The 15,988-nt window shown below is 37.9% G+C and overlaps 1 protein-coding gene across 4 annotated transcripts in view; it reads right to left on the minus strand.

The window, feature by feature from the left end:
* LOC150084525 (protein king tubby 1-like) overlaps window positions 1-15,988 on the minus strand; it is a 310,610-nt gene that overhangs the window by 47,089 nt on the left and 247,533 nt on the right. For all 4 annotated transcript variants that reach the window (XM_090375283.1, XM_090375284.1, XM_090375282.1 and 1 more), the window contains 2 exons: window positions 8,051-8,222; window positions 7,787-7,927 (listed from right to left, as the gene is read on the minus strand). In XM_090375283.1, the coding sequence (XP_090231409.1) occupies window positions 7,787-7,927; window positions 8,051-8,222 (313 nt within the window). The remainder of the gene's footprint in view (window positions 1-7,786; window positions 7,928-8,050; window positions 8,223-15,988) is intronic.

Genomic DNA, 15,988 nt, shown 5'->3' on the forward strand with positions numbered 1-15,988 from the left:
ATCATCTCTCGCCCTTCTTTCCAATAAAAAATCCGTCTTTATTAGGACGATACCAGGATTCACCCAGGAAGAGGACTATTGCGAAGTTGAAGGAAATGCCCGAAGCAGCTAGACAAGAAAACACCATGTGAGTCCTTGAGAAGTCTTATGTTTTTCTCCCTGTTACTCGAACTCTGTTGTAGTATAAGTTAACCTAGACTAAACGATTTTGCATTTATGAATGTTAACTTCAACTCATCGGAATAATTTATGGTTTTATTGAAATTAGCCGTCCTACCTTCATAAATGTCGCTAATGAATGCTGAAAATATTAAGAAATCTTTCCTATGAACTAACCTTTTATTACTTATCCATATGTTAGCTTTATTGTTAATATACAAGAAGCTTTAATGTGAATCTTATATACGTAACCAGGTCATGATTACAGTTTGACAGTATCTTTGTTTCTTCCATTATCTAAAATCAACCGTATTTAGCCCTTTAAATTGAACCAATACTAGAATTCCAAAGTGGATAGGTCTATAAATCGATAAAAAAAAAACAGGTTCAAATATCCTACATTTTTTCCCATCGGTTGACGAAAAATTCTTCTGGTGGTGAGCAATCCACGCTTTCACAAGTGACCACTGAAATGCGGTTTTCTCATTTTAAAGGGTGTGTATATTACATTACCTTCCAATGATTTGTAATTAAACCGCCAGACAGGTAATGAGAAACATTTTCTGAAGGCTACTTGTAACCAGGACGTACTGGAGTGTAATTATTTCAGTGCCTGTCAATTACGATCGCGTAGCCACATTGCTATTAGTATCAGAGACGTGACAGTTTTAACCTCGCGCAGTAACTACCTGCAATACCATGACAGTAATCAATGCATAATTAAGCAGTTAATTAATTAACAATTCCCCCCCCCCCCCCTTCTATTGGGTACTAACTTACCTGAGCGTGCTTGTAATTTATATTCACAAATTTCCTTAGCGTGGCTTGGTTAACTTTTCCATAATTATACAAATGACTTACATCAATATCAAGCTCCTGGCAGCAGCTGAATCCAGAATATTTTATAATGAAGGTGTCTGTATCATTATTCAAGTCTTTATTAATAAACGACGTTGCACTGCCTCAACAAGCTCTTAGATTACCCAAGAGCTGTGTTTAATTTCTAATCAGTGAAGCGTATAAAACTTCCCAAACTTGACCAACAGGTTTACTACAGAAATTACTTGATCGCAATAGAAGTGGAATTTAATATAATTCAGATCCTATATCATATTAATGTAAACTGAAGAATTATGTTTCGACATGTGGTGCGTCTTAATTTTAGTGGAGAGAACTTTCAAAGGTGACACGATTCATCTGCATGGCTACTATACTTTGCCTAACAAGGAGCCAAGAAGATGAAATAACACATTTCAACTGCGCACTTGAGACTTGTGTAAATTAATACTGCAAAAAGCCCATGTCAGAATAAAGTATTTAACGTGTGTGTGTGTGTGTGTGTGTACTAAGTCTTTTCAAAAATCTGAGCATGTAATTAATATTCTTCCTTCGTGTGTTCAGTTGATATTGTAAGACACAAAGTCTTACAAGTAAAATTAAATGTCTATATAATCAATGATAGAATGCTAGAAAGGGTGATATTGTAAACCTTACAAGAAAACACTTAAAGTCACAAATATTGTTTAAGATAGTGGGTCTGACGCTAAATGAATTTAATTAAGTGGAGTCTATAGTTAATGTAAAAGCAAATATACTGTGGAAATAAACATTAGAAAGAGTTTTGAATCAGTGCCTACACCTGAATCAGCAAGCGAAGATAGCAAGACGGAACAGTGGGGGGTCAACTGATAGAATGGCAAGGGACGGATTGCTCCAGAGATGACAATAGGTGTACCAGCGGGGGGCGTTCTGGTTTACTGCAAACGGAGCGGGCGTGGCGAGACGAATCAAGTAAATGGACGCAGGTGCTTTCTGGATGATACTGAGCTCCGAAATTTCGATCACCTTCCAGAATATTCGAGAATTCTCTAGAAACGGAGGGGCTCGGCCATCGTGTCATGGGTCATAGGCAAATGAGAATGGAGACGATGATGGTCAGATAGAAATGATTGGTTGAGGAAAGAACGGGTGTTACGAAATTTTGGGAAATAAAGGGGGAAGAGCGCACGCAAACGAGAGTGATAAAGTTTTTTTCTGAGGGCGAGAAAGGTGTTTTTGGAGAGATAGGCTCAGGAAACAGTCCCCGGAAGCGATCCACCAGTAGAACCAGTTATGGTGAGTTGACTAAGTTCTGATAGCTTTAATAAAGTGTAGATAAGTTACAGAAAGGGGAACTTTCTCGAGATGGAACATAGAAGTCCGAGAGCGTCCACCGAGAGATATATTTGAAAGGAAGACAGCGAGATAATGCTTACGGAAGAACACCGTACCGTCCTGTAGAAATAAAGTGATGGGAAGCGACCCCTACTGAATGATCCGGCACAGCAAAGAAGGATACGACACTAGGATGATAGGCAAAGCGAATAGTGTCCCTGGCAGAAGTTGGCATTCCGGAATCGGGGAAGAACGTTCCCAAACCAATGGAGGACCCGATGCAGAGCAGAAAGTCACAGGCCAAACATTGTATTAGCGGTAGGATTCAAATCCCCAGAAGTAAGTGATTAAACAACGTATATTACCCCTACGTAATTGCAAAGGACTGCAGGGAAGATTAGATAAATATTAAGTGAGATTTAGGGAAACATACAGTTAACTCAGTGCATGTTGTATAGATAAGCAAAGAAATATTGTAGAATTAGTTTAACGAAGGATTGATTATAGTTATGGTTTATTTGCTAACTAATATAGGCCGCCGTAGCCTAGTGGTCAGGCGCGCGGGTGCATAAGTACACGTGCCTTGAGTGACCGGGGTTCAAGCCCGTGACTGCTGAATATGGTGCTGTTTCTTGTATTCTGTCTATGTTGTTAACTCCTCTGACTGTTTGGTCGTCCCGGAGTATAAACTGAAAATTTATTTAATTAATGGAAGGAAGTTAATAATTTTGGACGGGTTAACCTATAAAGCAGGTACAATTGTATGTTACTTATATAATATTACTGAAGTAGAAAAATTAGTCGCTAAATGCTGAAGTTTACCTGAGAGGATGAAGAAATAAATAAACCTATGTATATTTCATTAACATGTAATTTTAATGTGTTAGGGTGAGAATAGAATAGAATAATGTGTAAAGTGGACATTAAATTCCAGAAGAAGGATTGTGCTAGATAAGTATGATTAATAAATAAAAAATGTCAATTGTATTTAAGAAAGAGTTAGGTGAAACTGATCGTAGGAATGTGTTAGTTGCCGATTATTAAGAAGATGATGATAGGAGAGCCTAATGACCAGGAACGTCATCCATGCCATGTACCTATATATGAAGTGAATAATGTGTAATGAATTGCTTGATCTTTTATTTGTAATTATGTATAATAAACTAATTGTATCTAACTTAATGCAAATAGTGTTTGGTCATTTCTGAACACAGCAAAAAATCCAAAGGAGGAGTGCACTAATATAGGAACTCCCACAGGACCGGAATTCTTCTGTGAGATAACTAGTCAGATGCAAAGTGGGGATTTTTAAGAATATAAATACTATAGTAATAATATAAACAAAACATATATATATATTAAACATATATATAAAACGCCACCCCCACAATATCGAATACTTATCTTTGGTTGCTTGTAATCAGCCAATGTAAGGTTTTGCATTTGTTGCACAGAAATTCTAGAGTAGCTAAAAGTGGTTTAAGACTTAAGTGTTATAATTGGATCTAAAATGAAAATTTTCATGTGGTGTAAACAGGCGACCAGGAAGATACATGGAGTCCCGTCTGCGAGAAAGACGTCATAATCTCTCTTTATAAGGCAAAGGTTAGAATCCACTTGCAATAATGTATTCTAGAAGAGATTACTTCTAAGAAAAGACAGAATTTCTGGACAGAGTTCGGAGATGCGCAAAGCGATGCACATCTAAAGATGGTCTGTTCTCCCTCGTGAGTTTGACAAGAACCGGGGACACAAATATAAAATGTATGGGCAGGGTTGTCAAACATTGTAATAAGTTCCCGCCCAATGTGATGGAGACAGTGAATCCAAGTTAAAATCAGAATTCGATTATAATTTTGTGGGAATGGTAATAGTATCATTTGAATCGTCATTATTTATGTTTCATGGATTTTTAAAATTACAGAAACAAACTTAAAATCGAACGGTTTGCTGCTTTACATTTGCGTAAGGCTATACTCAGAATTTAGGAAAACATGCGCTATATGGAACCTGTGACTACCATTAGCAATGCAGCACGCGTTCAGGAGGCAGTCTGGGCCAGTACTAATGACCGTGGAAGCAGCGGATTCGCCATCTAATTGTATATGGACTGGCATTCTGGATTGTCTTTAATGATTTGTGGTAGCAGAAAGTTTTCTAACCTGTGAAGATATACAGCCTTTGTAGGGGACGAAGTAGGCTTCTCACGTCTTGTTCATTCAAATGAAAAGTGCCATAATCGCTAAAGGTCAAGCCTACTTCATTGTCTTATTATCACCCGTGGTGGTTTGTACAACTTTAGGCCCAAAACAGTAAGCTGCGAATCAGTTTTCTATAAGTTCAAAGAAAGTTGTCCAGACGTTTTCTACATCGTATGTAAAAACTTTGAACTTTCACTGCAGACTTTAAAGAAAGAAAAAATGCACTTTCTTGTTCTGCCACACTGAAGATCAGATCATAATTTTACATTACGTACACTCCAACTGCCAACGAAATTCATAAATGCAAAGAACTAGTTCCATAAGGTTTCGAGCAAAAAACAGTTATTTGAGACAGTCCTCCTTCCTTGCGCTCTGTATACATTAATTTGAATTATTTTCTTCATCTGCCAAGAAATGATGTCGCGGTACGTCAAGCATTCCGAATAATAAAGTAACAAGATTTATGTTTGTTAAAATACAACGTGTACGTAAGTTGATACGGTATTATGGGATAAATGACGGCGGATATCAAACATTGAAGGAATGCTTGTAATTTTGAGTAAATATTTAAGAAATTGGCAAATAACGAACCCTTTTTTCAGTTTACGTAAGTATAAAGTGACTCCAAAGAACATTTCCTAAATAAGCGATCAGAATAACTTCAAACATGTTTTAACTGGAACGACAGTGGCTTTTTAACATATTCTTTTATGAAAGAACTGAAGGCCATCGTTAAACAACATGGGTAAAATTAAGTTACTTTTATGCCACTGACGAGGAAACCAAAACTTATCTAAATGATTATGATCTTCCAACTCAGTCTAGAGTGTTCACTTTACAAAGAATCGTTTAAGATTCTCTAGTACTTCTTGAAAATAATGTCGTGTAAGCCTTGAAGAATAACTAGTGACAGGATAAATTATATTTTGCATTACACAATAATATCTACAAGGGTAAGTCAAAAAATAATGGCAAATTTGTGTAAAATTTTCCATGTGAGATCATGCTCCCGAAGTCATCTACAATGTTGTTATACTAGTCTAGACGTGTGTCGTCAGTTCTCTGCCCGAAAGCGTAATGTATTATCAAGAAAATCGCGGTGGATAAAGTTAATGAATATGGTTTCATTTCACCTTGAGACCACCCGCAATGGTTTTCACTCCAAACAGCAGAACTTTGTGCGATTTGGTTTTTCTAAAGCGGAAACCGGAACAATTGGAAGAAAGAAATCCACAACCGAAGACTAATTCATTTAATTATAAAGTGGGGGAGAAAGAAAATATTTCTAACAAAAAAAAAACCTGTCACTCACTGGAAAGTTTGGCTATTAATGCAAATAACCATTTGACGCTTGTTTTAATTGCACTTTTGAGTTCATTGCAAAAATAAGTAGAAACTAGAGGGTGTTTTTTCGTTGTGGCTGATAATTGGAATTATGCTTTCCATTTGTTGTCAATTATTAATTGCTTCTTGTTATGCTTGACAAGAAAGCAGCCTATAAATGAAGAAATCTCAAGAAAGTAACCGACATCTCTTGAGATAAACAGTGTCCGTTGTCTGAATATGGAGAAATCTGATAACCTACAAAATGCAATTATGCACCATGGATTCTTGCCTTAATTCATTAGTGAAAATGAATTAAACTGCTACACATAAGAGAAGGAGTAGTAACTGAATCGTTCCATGAATTAATTTATATTTGTCTTTCGAATTAGCTTCTCCTTCAAAATGAATCCTTGTTTCCGCACTAGATGCTACTTATTTAATCAAAGGAATAGATACAATTATTAACGCTGTAAAAGTAAATGGAAGTTTCTAACCTGATTACAATTTTTGGGTTGTTTCACCGAGTCACATTCGTGGCTCAGAAATCAGTTTTACGTAAGTGACATTATTCTGATTGCAATATGGTTGGAGCGAGAAAAAAAAACAGAATCAGCATGCATACATTTATGAGTTAAACTTTCCTCTACGTTATTCTGTGATAATCAACATCTATAACCATGGATTTCCAACAAATAAATTTAATAATACCAAATCTAAATCATTTCAGCATTATTTCATTTTCATAAAAGAATTCCGTAGGTTTGCCCACATAGAATTAGAGACGGAACCCCTAAAGAGTGAGCAGAAATCCTTTAACATTAATTTCTTTCTGTATCGTAGTGTTATTAGTCTGAAAATCATATTTGCAATAATATTAGGGATATTTTTTAAACGTGCACATTTTCAATGTCGCTTTAAATTCAGTGGTTTCCTATGATTATCGTTATAATTCTGAACGTATAAAGAATAAATTCCAGCAGTTTAGCTTGTTGTGTTTCAAGAAATACATTTTTAATGATATCCATGGACGATGGATATCATTAAAAAAAGATTGGTAATAAGCTCTGCTCGTTGTTAACTCTACACGATACCATTAAATACGCATTGAGTTTCACATGTAACAAACAGAGAATTCAATTGATACTCTCTCTCATCAATTATACACTGGGAGGAGTTGAATTAAAGATGGCAGAGGAGAGAAGATATTGGGGAATTACGATCCAGGCAGACATGAAGTTTGACTCCATGCAGTAGAGAGGTGAGGAAGGAGGATTCATGGTGTTCAAACGCAGGGAGGGTATCAGGCAATGCCACTTGGAATATTATGCTTTAAGTATGAGGATTGCACTTAAAATACACTGGTCGTCTTGAAATGATCCAAAGAAAGGGAGCGCGCTTGGTAAATCGACAAAAGGACATATATGTGGGTTACAGAACTTAGTATCTTGGAAGCAATGCAAGATAGTATGGGGCACATATTATGAGGAACGTAGCAACAAGTTCTTCATGTATAGAACATTGGACTATTTTCAAAGCTTAGCTCGTACAGCTGAAACAAAGTTAGGAACATAATCTCCAAAGGGCAAAAGGACACGTACGTAGTTTTGTCTAGCTATCAGCTTTTTAAATGTTTACAAACTCGTCTCCAAAAATAATTCAAAGTTAAACAATTACCTTTAGGAGCAAATCTGTAACCAAATTTCGTCTTGCCGTCAGTGCAAATTACTTGTTTATTTTCATTCTGATTTAATTGAAAAATTGCACGCTCGGCGTAATTTTTTCTGTATATTTTAAATGATTTCAATCCAAGGAGGAGAATATGAAGCCACTCCACTTCTCTCCGTATTCAATAATATTTGGAGATCTCATAGCAATGAAAAGTTGCTTAATAATGTATTGCTTGTTTGAATGTGAAATGACGTTGTAAGTGAAATAAACGAACTCACTTGAGTGACTAGATGAACTCAGGGAACTGCTACTGCTGTCGTCCTTCGAACTTTCAACTTGGCAGGGAGATGTAACCTCTACAACCGGCATTGCGTCAGGATTATTGGATACCATAGTATACTGCATGGGGCCGTCATAGCCTACGAAGAAAAACTTAGTGAATTCGACTGAAATAAGCATCTGGAAAATCCATCTTTAATTTAGTTATAGTCTCGATGCTATATAGAATTTCGGAATGAATTAGAAAATGTTCAAGTACTCACACAGCATGACTCCCTGGTTGTTTTTCTGCACACTGTATCCCGTCATTAAAGGCTTCGACTCCTCTTTACCACCTGCCCACCATGCTTTACCTGAAACCGGCCTGCTGTCGGAGGTATGAACCATCCCAGGAGTTTGCCTTTTCTGCTTTTGCTTCTGCTCCACTAGCTGTCGCTGAAAATAAAAATAGAATTTATTTCAATACTAAATAAACTTTTATGGTATAAAATAAGGAGTATATTTATGAGCCACTTTCTGTTTTAAAGGAAACATTCACGTGAATTATATGCCATAAGTCTTATTGCTGCGTCTAGCAAAACGGTGTTATTTATTTCAAAGTGCTTGTCGCACACGATCAAACGTTACTAGCAGAGTGCAAAGAGCAAGGTTCCTTTCGTGACTTAGAAAAATATGGAAAGTCGACAGCCATATGAGACAGAATAGCAAACTAGGTTACACTAATTTTTATACCTTAAAATCGCAGTCTTACGTTTCCCTTTGGAAATACAGAAATTTTCATATCGAAACTATTCTGTTCTAGATAATGTTTTAACACAATTAGACACACCGTCTGTCGACTACGGAGAAGAAACCTTATTTTCTGTGTCTGATGAATGTCTGTTGCGTTGATCGAACTTTTTTCGCAAGAGAGCAGCTGTTAACGAATACCTGCGTGAGAAAATACACCTCATTTCGCATTGTGATTCGAAAAGGAGAGGTTGCGCGAATTGAAGGAAGTTCAAAATTGGACTCACGATGAATTTGCTTATGCATCCAAAGAGATAAACCAGAGAAAGAAATAACATGGCACAATTGTAGGTGGATGAAACAGACGTTTTCCAAAATATAAACCGTTTTTTGTTTATATTTTGGAGGTCTTTTATGCAGAATAGAAAGACAAAAAAACTTACTCTTTTTAAAATGATTGTTGGACACAACTTGCATTTATCTACCGGGCTTTTGTACTATCAAAATATATAGCAATGTTTGCATGCATGTCCTAGAAAATTGCAGTTTTATTTTATGTTATTACCGAGCTCAAGGGTAATGTGAAGTGGGGGGGGGGAGGATAATTCAGATATTAAGAAAATTTTAAATTCATTCATCTAAAATAAAAATATAAGTGGCAAGTCAGCTTTAACTCATTAATTTAAAAGAAAGGACAGGATACACAACCTAAGATACAATATTATTAAAATCGGAGATGCTGCTTCACTGCAGCACAGCGAAGCTGGTCAATAAAGCTACTATACCGACTTCATTGGGCTCAAAATAGCGTAGTGTTAAAGACCTGCTACACGTACAGATCTAAACTCTGCCTGGTGTTGAGTAATTTGGAAAGCTCCATATGCACAGAAATTTCGGTCATTTTTGCAATAGTCTAGATGATCAGTTTGCTGCGAAATGCGCTGTTGTTCTTTATTCCTGAGTGACAGACACCTCCTTCGGTCACCATTCGCATTCATTTTCCAATGGGTTCACAATCTAGAGATCCCAACCTGTATCAACGTTTCTTTGTCCTTTGCCGCTTTTTTCCTCAATTTTTCATCCACAGGCACGTTTTGAGTCTTTTGCTACGTTAAACTGCAGTGGCAGTTTGCTGTATTTTAAGGGACTGGCTCTATCTTCATTAGCCATCTGATGCTGTATTAAAAACAGTTTTATTGCGTCACAGATACAAATTAAGCTCTTCATGGCTCGGATAATAAATCTGGCCAAGACTACTTTAACACAATATCTGCCAACATGTTCCCACAAACAATTCGTAAGCTAAAAGTGAACGTCTCATAGGACAAGAACTTTTTTCACCATTAAGCGATCACCTAAAAGTAAAAAAACCTTCTTATATTAAAATAATTTACAGTTAATCAAATGAATAAGTGAATTCCGGAAGCTCTTCGACTAGTACGCCCAAAGGGATCAATATTAGCTTTGTTTATCACTGGTTTAAACGCAAGGCAAATTGTATTTCCAAAGATGAGATAGGCATCCTCAAGAGAATGTTGGATGTTGTGAAAATAACCCATAAAGTTAAATCTCTATGCGATTGTTCGTTTTTATGAAAGTGTCAAAAGGAAGGGACTTTCCGACGGTAATTACAGGATGCGTAATAAGAGCAAACGCCACATTTATGGAAATAGCAACTCATTAATGAGCTACAGCAACCGTAACACTTATTTTCACAGGCTATTTCCTCGGCAACATTATCGTTAAAAAGAACCGACTTAGCTATAAAAAACTGAATGTTCCTTTTATTACCCAGAACTATGGACCACTTGACCTAAAAGACTCGAAGTCGTTTGAGAGGGAAGAGTTTTAAACCGCATTTGTTACTTCGTAGAATGAACCGCCGACAACACAATACAACAAAAATTAAATTGTCTTTGGTTTCTTCCCACAGGACAAGATGATGCCCGGCTACCAATCACTGCACGTAGTCATTTGAATGTCTAGAATGATAACAGTAAACTCTCCGAATATCCAATTTAAAAGGTCATTCATTTCTGTGTTGTGGGGAGGACTAATTTATAAAAGTTCGCTGTATTAAAAACATATAAACACCGAACTACAAACGGTTTTGGAAGGAATTTAGCTTAGCTGAATAAATTGTTGACCATTTCGAAATCCAACAGGAATATTATCTTCCTAAAAATAACATCGTTTCCAACGAGGAAACATCCACATGGTAACAGTCATATGAACTGGAACCAAACTTATTTTTAGGCCACCCGAATAATTAAATTCATCTGCCATGCTGTCTTAAGTCTGTTAATTGCGTGTGTTCTATGGTCGATTTGTCTGTTTAACTGGACGAAAAAAATTTCAGTTTCTGGGGGAAAACCTTGCTATCTGCTCCTGAGACCGATTAACTCAGCCACGGAGTGAAAAAAAAGCCCATTAAAGTTCCTCGCGTCATCGACTGTGAACTGGGACAATTAGCATCCTTTGTAGCTTCTGTTTTATAGAAATTATAATATTTAACTATCGGAGAAGGGCCGGTTTCAAGTATTCTCAATTTTCAAACTATCCACATGCGGTGGGGGGGCTATTTTTAGTTTACTCTGGAAGAAACCGTTTAAATATGTAATAGCTATTGTACTAGGCTCCATTGAAGACCTCTTGGGAATAATTTACATTGCCCTTTTGTTTTCAGTGCGAAAATTTAATTAATATTTATTGCTTTTTATTTCAGTAATAAAAAAACCTTGTATCTCTAAGAAAATGAGGTTTTTGGCTTTATACAAGCATATTAGCAAATGTCTTGTCTTTAAACTCGGATTACAAGCCGGTCCGGAAGTCTGAAACCTGTTTCAGGCGAAATCGAACTTTTAATGAACATGTACGCTACGAAGTTCATCCACCCAGCAAAGACCGGCTCAAGAAGATTAAATCTTTTATTTCAAGGCACAAAGCAAAGTGGTAATATTAATGTGCGAGTAGCATGTTAAGGGCGGAAAATCCCGAGGTTATTATCTGCAGTAAAAACAAAGGACTTATTAAAGATGTCTTTCCAGTAAGTCCCCCAAGGATGACTCGAACAACAGGAGATTACGTGCACTACGAGATACCGCTTGGCAGCACACAGACACACTCGTGGCATTATATTTAATGAGCCATGCAGACTAAATGGGAAAGTCACTCAGATAAGGATCGGACAACAATAAGACGAATGACAGAGATGTAATTCCGAGGGAATGTTTAATCCATTTGGGAATTGCTATCATTCAATATACTGGTACATCTTATCTCTTACAGCAGACAGATCCGTACTCCATGTCTTCATAAACGTACCTGCTTGAGGAGAACCAGACTGTATGAATAATTTGTTCACTTAGACTGGCTCAGATGGCGAATATTTTCAACTACTGAATTGTAAAATCCTGATCTGTAGCTTAGACACCAAACAACACAAATTTCCACTGTCACTTAAATGGCCCGAAACGTGCATAAAAATCGAGACTTTTTTCATCGAAAAGTATAAGGTATAAAGAATATATTCGTGTCAGACGGCACCTGGGATTTCTCCCATCTCCGCGTGTGTTTCGCTGTATCGAGGACAGTACACTGTCAAGCCAGAGACTTGAAAGTGTGTGGGCCGTGTCTGTGCAGTGTGATATGTTGTGCCCATTGTTTATCCGGCTTATTGGCCGCCAGGCCCTTAGTGGGGCCCGACGTTGCCCATACCCTGCCACGTGTATCCAGTATCACAACAAATTGCTCTGGCAGGTCCTGCCACCTAGGACCTATTAAAAAAAATTGCGTTTGACATTAATGCTTAATGGGATTGCTATTGGCGTTGAACGCTAAAGAGATGTGTTAAAAGCTAAATAGGTCGGGCAAAAATTTGATGTTATTAAGTTTAGACATGTGAGGCTATACGCTAAATAAAAGCTAATGGTGTTAGTTGTCTTAGAGATTTACATAAAACCAGTATAATTTGGCGGCATTGTTAAGGGTGTACCTTGGTCGATTTAGTGAGAGGGGGAGACTGAAGACTGGGGGGAAAACAGATAGAGTAGGCATTCCTAAAGAGGTCAGTGGAGCGAGCCCCACAAGGCGAAGTATGGGGGGTAGGCAGGGAGGAGAGGAGACAGAGATCTGTCTCCTCCCTCCCCGGGGATGGGGTTTTAAAGGGAACCAGGTTAGAGTACCCAGTTCAGATCGCCAATGGCGTGTTGGCAGCAAAGCCGCAGAATGTCTTCGCAGTGTCATGTCCAAGCAGTATCGAATCCGGTATGAAGGTCAAGCTGCCCATCCCGTTCAGAGGGTGGGATATGTTAGCTGGCAGTGGGGATGGGAGAGGGAGACATTTACTTCATTCATAATCTCCATTCTCACTCTACTTGCATTCTTTTTATTATTATTTTTTTTAATACATATCTTTTTTTTCATTCACACTCATTCATCTTTTTCTCGCACACCAGGAGAGGATGCAATGATGTGTAGTGTAAATTTAACTACTAATTTAAACTAGGGTTAGTGTGTACCTAACTGTAGCATTTATGGTTTGTGTTCTTTTTCTCACACGCTTACAGTTTTATTCATTCTTCTAGCTCTCATCTCATTTATTCGACTCTTACTTTCTGCACTGCACTCTCTGGGCACCGCAACTTACTGTTATTCTTCAGTTGTGGTGCAGGCCTAGCCGCAAGTTATTTTTAACTTTGTATTCTTTGGGGCAATTACATTTGCTCTTCCACTCATTCCCATTCACTCTCTCTTTCCCTCATGGTAGGTCACTCTGTCTTTCACCAAAACTGCCATTTATTCCCTTTTACCATAATTCCTAGTTCACTCAGTGCCCAGCCTATTCATTCTATCTTTCATTTATTCATTCTTCAGTTAATCTGCTTCCCTGGCTGCCTGTACATCTCCCTCCCCTACATGGTTACTTATTTGGTGTGGGGCCTCAGGTTCCTACACATGGCAGGATAATCCTGGGGAGGTTTGTCATGTCAGGTTTCTGTCAGGGTGCAGAATACTGCTATCCTAACAGTTTTTAAGTCATTGTCTGGGCGTGGTGGGAAACTTGGGCAATTTTATCATTGAAAAGTAATGTGGAAAGCCTTTATAAAATTTTTCCAAGAACAGCAAAAAAGCTAGCCATCCAAACTAAATTGAGACAATTCTCTCTTCGCCGCTTCACATCTTTCATCATTCAGTTAGCAAAACGCACTCAAATTAGGGCTGGAGTATAACATTGGATTCCAAACAAAACGCTTCTTAAACTCGTGCCGTCAAGATAAAGTTTTTCTATCAAAGGAATTGATCGACGCGTGTTTCTTTCAGCCAATATAATCGGACAGGAATTTGGATCTAAGCTGCACTGAAATGGTTACCGCCTGAAGGCTACGATTTGGCTTGGGGGAAACAACAGAAGGAAGTTGTTTGTGTGCAAATAAGTTGTCACGTCAATGCAATAACCTACAACATTCAACCAAACGGCTGCCCGACAAGTAAGGGCCACTAACACTAACGAAGCACGTTCCGTACACACGGTTATTGGAAAAGTTCCGAAGTGGCTACTCAGAAATTCTCGCAGAAATGGGAAAATACGAAGGCATCGAAAACCCACTCGTTCAAACTTGGTTGCGTCATTGCGTTCAAAATCCATTACAAACCCCTTTCTGCAGTCGAAGTAATGAAACCATAATGTGCGCTTCGAGTCATCTGTGGCACACCTGCAGATTCACATTACCGTTAAAGCCTTACCAGCGAAGTCCGTAATGAAAGAATCTCATTTTATTCTGAATGTTCTATCTCAGTTTTTTTTAAAGAAAATGGCTTGCACTTCTCTGCTCTTAATTGCTTTTTGCGATTCCCCATATTCTTGGCTTAAATACGAAATGCATTTAGTTTCAGAGATATAATTCGTTCTTCTACTGCAGTACTCTACCGAGCGTTATATCGAGCACCTTTTCTGTTTTAATTTCTGCTGAGATGAGCTTTTATTCATACCTTCAAGTAACTTGGCTGTTTCAGGATACGTTATTTTTCTCCCTGAAACCAGACCACAGAATACGTGGAATTTAACACAATAACGCTGACATTTTAATAAATATGATCACTCACAATAAGTTCAGTCATATGTTTCATTTACCTGAAGTTTACCATGGAATCTTTCTTCATTAATCAAGCTTCCAGATAGCATTCCTAACAGAACACAGACTAAATAGTATTATTCCACTTAATGATTGTGTTCAGATACTAAAAATAACATGCAAGTCTGTTGATATAAGGTAACAAAGTTAGTTGGCGGCAACAGGACTGCTCGCGTGCAGTAACATGAGCTGACACTCAGTAAACGGTATGTTGAATGCAGCTGCTTAGATCTCACGAGCAATGCTTTGAAGCAATTCTCAGCGGACTGAGTACATTAGTGCCTTATGGAGGAGAATTCTCTCTGGCACTATGCATCACTAGTTCGATGAAAACCGAGTCTTGTTAGAAACTGAATAAATTCGATTTATGGACACTTAAAACTATCACTAATGGAAACTGAAGAAAACTAAAAACATCAACTGCATCCATTTGGTAGTTCGATCAGCTACTGTTCTTCTAAGTTACCCATCTTACAAAGTGGAACAGAAAGGTTCTTGAAAGGGATTAGATTCGCTTTAAGCTAGAAATTATGAATGATAGACTCTCATGGGATCAACGATAGACTCTCACTGATCCAGATGATTTTTTCATTGAAAATTGAATGAACTGATACGTTGTCCACAGATATTAAAATCAATGAGCACTTTCAAACTTGGCTTTACGTTCACAGATAATATCTATCTTGCCTGTGAAAGTAGACAAGATAGATCTCATCTAGAATCATTGATCAGAAGGGGCTTCAAATCCCACCAGGGTGTTCCCTGGTTAGCTGTAAGAAGTGAGTATGATCGTGCTTTCAGTTCAGTGCCGTCATTCATACTAAGAGGATGTCTATTTGGGTGTGTGGTCGGTGATGAGGAAAAGGCAGAGTGGTTTCAGGAACGTCTGATCTGAATGTCTCATTTGCAGGATCAGACGTGGAGAGAGGATGCCAGAGGCATACCTACTGAATGATAAAAAAACGCTTCTTTTGATTCTAACAGCTTTCTTTCCGGACTGAGTGTAGTTAAATTTAAATCCAAAAAGAGGTGATTACGTAGGTCCAGGTAGATGTCACATGAGTGCCTTAAGTAGTGCCATCCTCCAGTTCTCCGCATTGGGCATCGTTTATAAGCCAGAAATCGCTTTTTGAATGACCCATGTCCTGTGGAAAGAAAGGTAGTGTACATTAGGGAGGAACCAGTCAAGTCGTTGTTTGTTGAGGTGGGGTTGGTTTGGTTTTTTTTTTTTTTTAGGAGCATTAGCAACTAAGCCCATATTGCTCCGGGACATGCGGTTGTCATTCCCTGACCTTTCCGTATTTGGTAATTACGGGCTTGTTGAGGTGGGAGACTCGA

Source organism: Mastigoproctus giganteus, chromosome 6 (assembly GCF_048544385.1).
Source record: "Mastigoproctus giganteus isolate SK-2022 chromosome 6, ASM4854438v1, whole genome shotgun sequence".
Classification (NCBI taxonomy): Eukaryota; Metazoa; Arthropoda; class Arachnida; order Uropygi; family Thelyphonidae; genus Mastigoproctus; species Mastigoproctus giganteus.